This window comes from Triticum aestivum, chromosome 3A (assembly GCF_018294505.1).
Source record: "Triticum aestivum cultivar Chinese Spring chromosome 3A, IWGSC CS RefSeq v2.1, whole genome shotgun sequence".
NCBI classification, from domain to species: Eukaryota; Viridiplantae; Streptophyta; class Magnoliopsida; order Poales; family Poaceae; genus Triticum; species Triticum aestivum.
Genome location: NC_057800.1, coordinates 198,480,663 through 198,488,999, shown reverse-complemented (window position 1 = coordinate 198,488,999; position 8,337 = coordinate 198,480,663). Strand labels below are relative to the sequence as shown.

Here is an 8,337-nt window from a genome sequence, read left to right as displayed (position 1 = left end):
AGCGCCCAGAGCGTTCGTTAACTAGTTGCTGTCTATAAATGGCGTTGAAGACGCTGAATAGGATTTGGGCCGCCAGGGTGCGTGTGTGGGCAAACCTATAGGCCCAGCCCAGCGCACGTATCAACCATCTCGACCTGGCCCAAGTAACAAGTTTAGGGCTTCGCTCGTAGAAGTTACGCAACACTTATAGCCCTATATTCCTCGGCCCGTCCGGTGAGATCGAGGGACTACCGACAGAGGAAGAAGAAACACGCCGCCGTCGACCCCCATCCCCTCCCCCTCCCCCTCCCCCGCCTCCGCCGCCGCCATAATCGAGCAGCCATGTTCGGCTCCACCAATCCGTTCGGGCAGTCGTCCGCCAGCGCTTTTGGGCAGACCTCCAGCAACCCCTTCGGGGCCCAATCGGGGTTCGGCCAGACCAGCACCACCACCAACAATCCCTTCGGCAGCCCGACCACCGCTTTCGGGGCGCAGACCGGGACCACCTCGCCTTTCGGCGCCACATCTTCCACCGCCGGCGCGTTTGGCCAGCCATCCGCTCCGGCGTTCGGGGCTACATCCACCCCGGCGTTTGGGGCCGCGCCAACCGGCGGATTTGGCCAGCCATCCACGCCGGCGTTCGGCACCCCGTCGTCCTCTCCATTCGGGAGCTCCACACCAGCCTTTGGTGCGTCGCCAGCCCCCGCGTTTGGCGCGGGCGCCACATCCTCCGGCTTTGGCAGCGGTTCGTGCTCTGCGCGCAATCTCGGCATTTATCTTCTACCACTATGAACACATTTTATTATTCATTATATTTTGTTAATTACTGGATCTTTACTTGCCATGCACATGCGCAGCTTTTCATTGCTAACCTTGCGGAAATCTATCTCAGTTATACCTCGTTTCTTGAAAGGTTAGAACAAAGCTATGCTGAAGCAACCTTTTAGGTTTTGTTATCTGGCTGATTCGCAAAAAAGAAAAAGGTTTTCTTATCTGGCACTGAAGCTTGATGCTTACTTTGGAATTTTTCTGTCCAACTATCGAAAATCATAAATATGGCTGGTAGTTCCAAAGGTAGCAAATCCCCCTATCTCTCGTTATTCCTCCTAATGCTCCTTTGTAATTAAGGGGCTGTTTGGACGGTGGCTGGGAGTTGCCCCACCAAAAAAATCGACGTTGACTAGTAGGATGGGCTCCTGCTTGGATGGAGGCCAAATCTTCTCAGCGACTCCAATATTTTGGCTAGCAGTTTTGATTTCATGCCCGCTTGTTGGCAAAATGAAGGCGGATGATTCCCTCTCCAAAATATTGGTGCGCTTTGATTTGGTAGGGCGACGCGGGCCGAATCAGAAAAGCCGTTAAGCCACGTCATTTTAAAATGGTAACCAGACGAGGGACGACGTTGTAATGCTGCAGGGCAAGCTTCCCTTCCTATGCAGTCCTGAATCGTGAAGGCAAAGCAATTATAAGCCATTTGTATCAAGTGCCATGCCTAACGGCCCACTTGTGCACACGTCTGCAACTCTGCATGCACATCTCTCTGTTCTGAAACTGGCTCCTAACGCCTATTCGTAATTAACCATGTCATTTTAAAACGGTAATTAGAAGCAGATCGGCGTTAGCGTTATACTCCCTCCGTTCCTAAATACTCCTTAGAGATTCCAAAAAGGGATTCCAATAAGGGACTACATACGGAGCAAAATGAGTGAATCTACACTCTAAAATATGTCTATATACATCTGTATGTAGTCCATAGTGTAATCTCTAAAAAGACTTGTATTTAGGAACGGAGGGAGTACTATGGTGCAAGCAGCCAAGCACCCCTTTCTATAGTCCTGACTCATGAAGGCAAACCAATTATAAGCCATTCATATAAACCATCCCTAACTGCCCGATTGTGGACACATTTGCATGCACATTTAATACATATTAAAACCTCTAGATTTAATCTACTTGCTTAAAAAGGAAGTCAAACCATTTTGTACCGAGAGATGGTCCATACGGAAGTACACAACAATCCTTCTAAACATCACAACCGTTCTTATATTTATAAAGATCTAATTAATGTAATGCTTCGAGTAGATACTTTTCAGCTTAAAAGGATTGAAGTTCATATATAACTATAGTATTGAAAAACTGCAGTATTTTAGTCTATAGGTACCAGATACCATAGTTTTGACATATCAAAGTATTTTGTAGTATTGGGAATACTGTGACAGTGTGTGGCTGGTGCATGTTTACAACGATGTAAATTAGCAAGCTAGCCGGTTCATAGCAGTTGCAAACATGCACGATATTTGCTGGCCAGTGGTTGCAAACTGAACAGCCATGCATAAACAGACCCGGCCGCATGCTATGCATCAGCGGCGGCGGCAGCAGAGCAGCGCGGCTTGGAAGCGGACGGCGTCGCTCTGGCCTGGCTGCGGCTTGTCCGACAGCGGCGAGCATGAGCTGTCAGGAGCAACACATGCGCGGCGAGCAAGGCCGCGACATGGCAGCGCGACACACGTACGGTGTGGCTATGATCGCACGCAACGGCGTGCACAGGCTCATCCAGCAGTCTGTTGGGAGTTAGCGTTGCAGCCAGCAGCATGTGCGACCATGGCATGAGGTGGCCAGGGGGCTGACCTGATGCACAGCGCCTACGTGGAGAGGAGGACCGCAAGTAGGGTAGGAAGGACACCATTTTTCTTGGCTTGTGCCATGGCCGACGATCTTCAGGGCGGCGGCGACAGCTTGGGAGCGAGGAAGGCGATAACGAACAGTCTCGTTTTCTTTGCGTGCTATGTTTTTGAAATAGAAGTCAAGGGTTCTTTTTTTAATGCAGAGAAAATACCACAGTTTTGACAATACGACAGTTTGTTGGGGTTGCCAAACAGCTCACAGTAATTAAAGCCATGGTATTTAATAAACTGTAGTATTCTCATAATACTTGGAAAAAACTGAGCTATCAAACGGGGCCTAACTGTATAGTTTCGTGAATGATGTGAATAAAGAGAGTATAATTTCATGAAAGCATCATCTACAGAAAGATAGATTTGTTTGATTTGAAGGACTACACCAAATCTAATAACTTTTATTTTTGTTGATAGCAAGGGCAAGCATCATAAGCAAAAAAACTGTAGCAGTTAACGTGCATGCAGGTATAGGTGCATGAGCTAAAGCGGGAACAAAGTTGTTCGAAAAATGGAGTTCCCTAATTCTCTAAAACACATACATTTCCATAAGCATATTTGTATGAACCACATTACAAGATTGCCTTTCACACAGTTTGCCAGTATTAAATACATGCATTTGGAACACTATACATGTCTATATGATGTCTTCTGTATTATACTTCATACTTTCATAGGTAGTATTAACACGAAAATGCATAGGAGCTCTCGGCTGCTACGCCCCCTATATTAAAAAATAACTTAGTAATTCAAAAAAAGTCAAAAAATCTGGAACTTTTTATGGAATCAAACATGACCAAGTATTGCATTCATATAAAAAGATTAAACAGGGAATGACCTTTATTGTATCCAGGGTTAAAGATTTCCCAAAAAATGCTAGATATAAGTACTATTCATGCTATATAGTCGTCATAAATTTGTCTTTTTTGCCCTGAAGTCAACGAGAATCATTCCTTGGCCAAAATTTTTATACGAGTACAATACCTAGTCATATTTGGTTCAAAAATATATCTAGGATTTTTTAAACTTTTTTTTGAATTATTAAATTATTTTTGAATATAGGGGGGTGGAGCACCCGAGTGCTCCTAATCCGCTTCCATATTAACATCGATACATTACACGCAGCGACCACGTGCACGACACTAGTTCTTTTTAGGGGTTCGTAAACGACACTAGTTGTGAGTATTTTATTCAAACATGCTTATATGAGATACAGCAGAAGTCATTTGGTAATTATATTTGTTTTGGCAGCATGTATTCATATTTTCATGTAATGTTTAAGTTTAATGTCACATTTCACATTTGTTCCACTAAAACAGTTTTTGTTCTTATAATTTTATCTTTAGACCTACAATTTTTTGGCGTGTGATGTAATGCCCTCTACTCTGCAAATTTTGCAGGATCTTTGTTTGGACAAAAGCCAAGTTTTGGTGGTTTTGGATCATCTCCTAGCCAGTCTAGTCCTTTCGGTAGCACATTTCAGCAAACACAGCCAACATTTGGCAACAGCACTTTCGGCGCCACAACTACACCGGCCTTTGGCACCACGACAACGCCATCCTTTGGTGCCACGACCACCCCAGCGTTTGGCTCAACATCAACATCCCTATTTGGGGCTTCCAGCACACCAGCATTTGGCTCCACACCCTTCGGTTCAACCACGACTCCTGGTTTTGGATCCTCAGGAACCACAACATTTGGTGCGAGCAGTGCTCCAGCTTTTGGAGCTTCAAGCACGCCAGCAAATGCTTTTAGTTTTGGTTCTTCCCCATCCTTTGGACAAACAGCATCTGCAGCCGGAAGCACTCCGTTCGGAACAACTCCTTCGCCTTTTGGGGCACAAACTTCTCCATTTGGCTCGCAGACAGCAGCACCAGCATTTGGGCAAGCTTCATTTGGAAATCAATCTGGAGGAACCAGAGTACAGCCTTATGTGCAGACACCAGATCCTGACAGTGCTACAAGTGGTACTCAGCCTGCTGCAAAACTTAATTCCATATCAGCCATGCCTGCATACAAAGAGAAGAGTCATGAAGAGTTGAGGTGGGAGGATTACCAGCGTGGAGACAAAGGTGGACCAAACTCTTCTGTAACTCCAGTGGCGAACAGCTTTCCAACTCCGTCGCCAAGTTTTCAAACAAATCCGCCGGCAAATCCATTTGCTAAGCCCTCTACAGGTGGTTTTGGTGCCACTCCGAACCCATTTTCGTCGCCCACAGTTACCCCATTTGGACAAACAAGCAGCTCGGCATTTTCAGCAAATACCTCACCATCTCTATTTGCGAATACTACTCCTTCATTATTCAGCACGCCATCGACAACCCCAAATCTTTTCAATAATAGCTTATCCATTAGTAATAATACTCAATCAGCTGGGCTGTTTCAGTCTTCCCCTGCAATAGCGCCATTTAGCCAGTCGTTTAGCCAGCAATCAAGCACCCCAGCTTTCTCCACTGGTATATTCAACACACCGAACCCTGGAATGACCGGAGGGCTGTTTGGCAACACATCTTCACCTTTTCTAACAGTAAGCATCCTATTCCTGTGCAATTATCATATTTGGGCTTGTACTTATCATATTATTATTCCTGTCATGTAATCCTCAACATTGTTTTCGCGCGAATAACATGTTGATTCTCACTCCTTGTATTTTTAGTCAACATTTCAACAATCTGCTCCTGTTCAGCAGACTCCAAGCTTATTCTCATTCCAACCTCAAACCCAACCAGGTTAGTGTTTCTGTCTCCTTACCATTTAGAGTCTGCTTGGCTTGGTGCCAAAAGTTGTCAGCTAATATTCAGGCAAGCCAAAAAAAAGGGTATCTTGCCTGCCTATCAGAACTTGGAAATTTTTTGACAAGTTCTGGAGTTAACAAATATTGGCTAGTCAATTTTTGACTGCCAACTGAGCATGCTCTCAGTGCTTATGTTTCATTAATGATTTTGTTTTTAACTTTTTTTCTGCGTATGCATGCCTGCATGGATACTGAAGCTTCTACAGGTGGATTCACTGGTTTTTCCAACACGATGAATCTGGCTCCATTTGGACAGCAGTATGACTCTTTCCATTTACTTCGTCAGAAGTACATTTATTCTTTACTTCTTTTTTCTTTAGTGATTTGAATGAACTACTGGTAAGGTGATGGTAAATGATAATGCTGATATTAATCTGGAGATTGGTCGTGTAGTTTGTAGATAGAAGAATCTACTCGATGGTTCTTTCAGCTTTTATCTGATAACTTTGAAGTTTGAACTATTGTGTGTTTGTTTGTCTCTACAGTGGAAACACGTTGTTTTGACTTGGTTCATAAATTTAACCTCATAAACGAGTATTAGGCAACATCTGTTATTGCTTCATCCCCACTTAGAATATACTTTTTGAACTTAAGCAAATAGTTTTTCTTTGGACTTGTAAATTTTAATGACCTGTTGCATATTTGATGCAGAACCACCAGCCAGTCCAATATGGTTATGCAGCCGACTCTTGTTTCAAATCCCTTCGGGACACTTCCAGCAATGCCTCAGATGTCCATTGGGAATGGTGGATCCGCACCCTCTATCCAGTATGGCATATCAAGTTTGCCGGTTAGTTTTTACTATCTTTTAGTATTTGCAATAGTTTCTGTAGATTGAAGGGCAGTAGAGATGGGCACGATGGGTACTTAATAGCAGTTTGTATTTCTGAGGTTAAAGCATTTTGCTGCCCTGCAGGTTGCTGAGAAGCCTCTTCCAAGCAGAACAGTATCCATGGTGGTTCCTAGGCATTTGTCGCAGAGAAGGATAAAACTGCTGCCACGAAAATATAATCAGACATCTGATGGAAAGGTTCCGTTTTTTGCCGATGATGAAGAATCTCCTGCAACACCAAAAGCGGATGCCTTTTTTATCCCTAGAGAGAACCCGAGGAGTCTGATAATCCGTCCAACTGACCAGTGGCGTTCACGTAGTGCTGCTGACAGGCAATCAGTACTGAGAGATTCAACTGATCTTGACAAACATAACGATGCTTTGGTTGGGAAGGAGCGCGGCAAGGCTGTTGTGTCACCGGCTCGGTCTGGTTCAGTGGAAAATGGCACCTACCGTGATGACCACCACCAGGCATTACCTGAGGCGCATGCGAATGGTTCTTCTGTTAAGAAGCTCATACCTAAGCTATCCCAGGCAGATTACTTCACGGAGCCTAGTTTAGAGGAGCTTGCCGCCAAAGAACGTGCTGAACCAGGCTACTGCAGTCGGGTGAGAGACTTTGTTGTTGGACGTCAAGGCTATGGCAGCATCAAATTCTTGGGAGAAACTGATGTAAGGGGCCTTGATCTGGAATCGATTGTGGAATTCAATAACCGTGAGGTGATTGTGTACAAGGACGATAACGAAAAGCCCCCGGTTGGTGAGGGCCTGAACAAAGCTGCCGTGGTGACTCTTTTGAACATCAAGTGTGTTAACAGGAAGACAGGCGAGACGTACACGGAGGGTCCAAGGGTAGACAAGTACAAGGAGATGCTGGTGAAAAAGGCTGAGGAGCAGGGCGTGGAGTTCATCTCGTTTGACGCTGCAAAGGGTGAGTGGAAGTTCAAGGTGAAGCACTTCAGCTCCTATGGTTTTGCTGAAGCTGAAGTAGGCCTGGTCGATTCCCTGTAGCTCGGTCGATGGAAGTTGTAACTGGTCTGGGTAACTGATTTGGGAGGACGCTTGTCGTGACGTTTTTTTTTTTCTTCTGAATTATATGACTTTCTTTCGTTTCTATGTTTTGTATACAAATCTTGTTTGCGTAATGCACAACGTTGCACTAGTTTAGCGTGTGTGTGGATTGGATATCGATTTGCTGGTCGTTTCTTGTCGGCTGTAGGTTTATGGACGCTTTTGAAAGTCTGTCAAAATCGTGTTGTGATCTGTACCAAAAAGAAGAGCAAACTAAAACAGATCTAAGAGCAAGTTCTAAAATAACTACAAAGAAGATTATAGAAGCCTTAGCTACTGGTTATATTTGCGTCTGCGTCATATCTATAACTTTTGATTGTTTCATGCCATTATGTCAATATTATTTTTGAGAGTAACATATTGATCCATTGCCAGTTTCTGTTTTTTTTACATATTTTTGTATTTTGCAAAAATGTCATATCAAATGCAAAAATATCATATCAAACGAAGTCCAAATGCGATAAAACTTTACGGAGATTTTTTTTAAAATATACAGGAATTTTTAGCACATGAATCAACGCAAACAAAGGCCCACGGCCTCCACAAGACAAAAAGGCGCACCAGGGCATGACAAGATGTCTTCTGAACACCTCGTAAGTTGGTTGGAGCTCTTCTTCGGCCGCAAGAAAGTTTATGTCGTGGGGTGATCGTGTTAAAATTTCAGCCCAATCAGAGTTACGGATCTTCGGATATTTAAGAAACGGGTTTCATCTAGAAACAGAGATAGAGAGAGATCTCCAATCTTGAAGGGGCTCCTGCCCTCCGGGAGCCATGGCGGCCATGGGACAGAGGGGAAACCCTGCTCCCATCTAGGGGGGAGGCCAAGGAAGAAAGAGGGGGTTCTCTCCCCCTCTCTCCCGGGGGCGCCGGAGCGCCGTCGAGGGAACCATCATGACGGCGATCTACACCAACAACTTCGTCGCCGTCATCACGAACTCTCTCCCTCTCCTTACAGCGGTGTAACCTCACTTTTCCCATTGTAATTT

At 44.7% G+C, this 8,337-nt stretch overlaps 1 protein-coding gene across 2 annotated transcripts; it reads left to right on the top strand.

Moving 5' to 3' along the window:
- Nucleotides 1-222: 222 nt before the first annotated feature.
- Nucleotides 223-7,447, top strand: LOC123060952 (nuclear pore complex protein NUP98A). Of its 2 annotated transcripts, none has more exons than XM_044483815.1 (6): nt 223-724; nt 4,055-5,181; nt 5,311-5,383; nt 5,655-5,706; nt 6,100-6,238; nt 6,365-7,447. In XM_044483815.1, the coding sequence occupies exons 1-6, from the start codon at nt 322-324 to the stop codon at nt 7,289-7,291; spliced, it is 2,721 nt and encodes a 906-aa protein (XP_044339750.1). In that variant the 5' UTR covers nt 223-321; the 3' UTR covers nt 7,292-7,447. The 2 variants fall into 2 exon arrangements, with proteins under 2 accessions (XP_044339750.1, XP_044339749.1); XM_044483814.1 differs by having other exon boundaries at nt 5,646-5,706.
- Nucleotides 7,448-8,337: the final 890 nt, after the last annotated feature.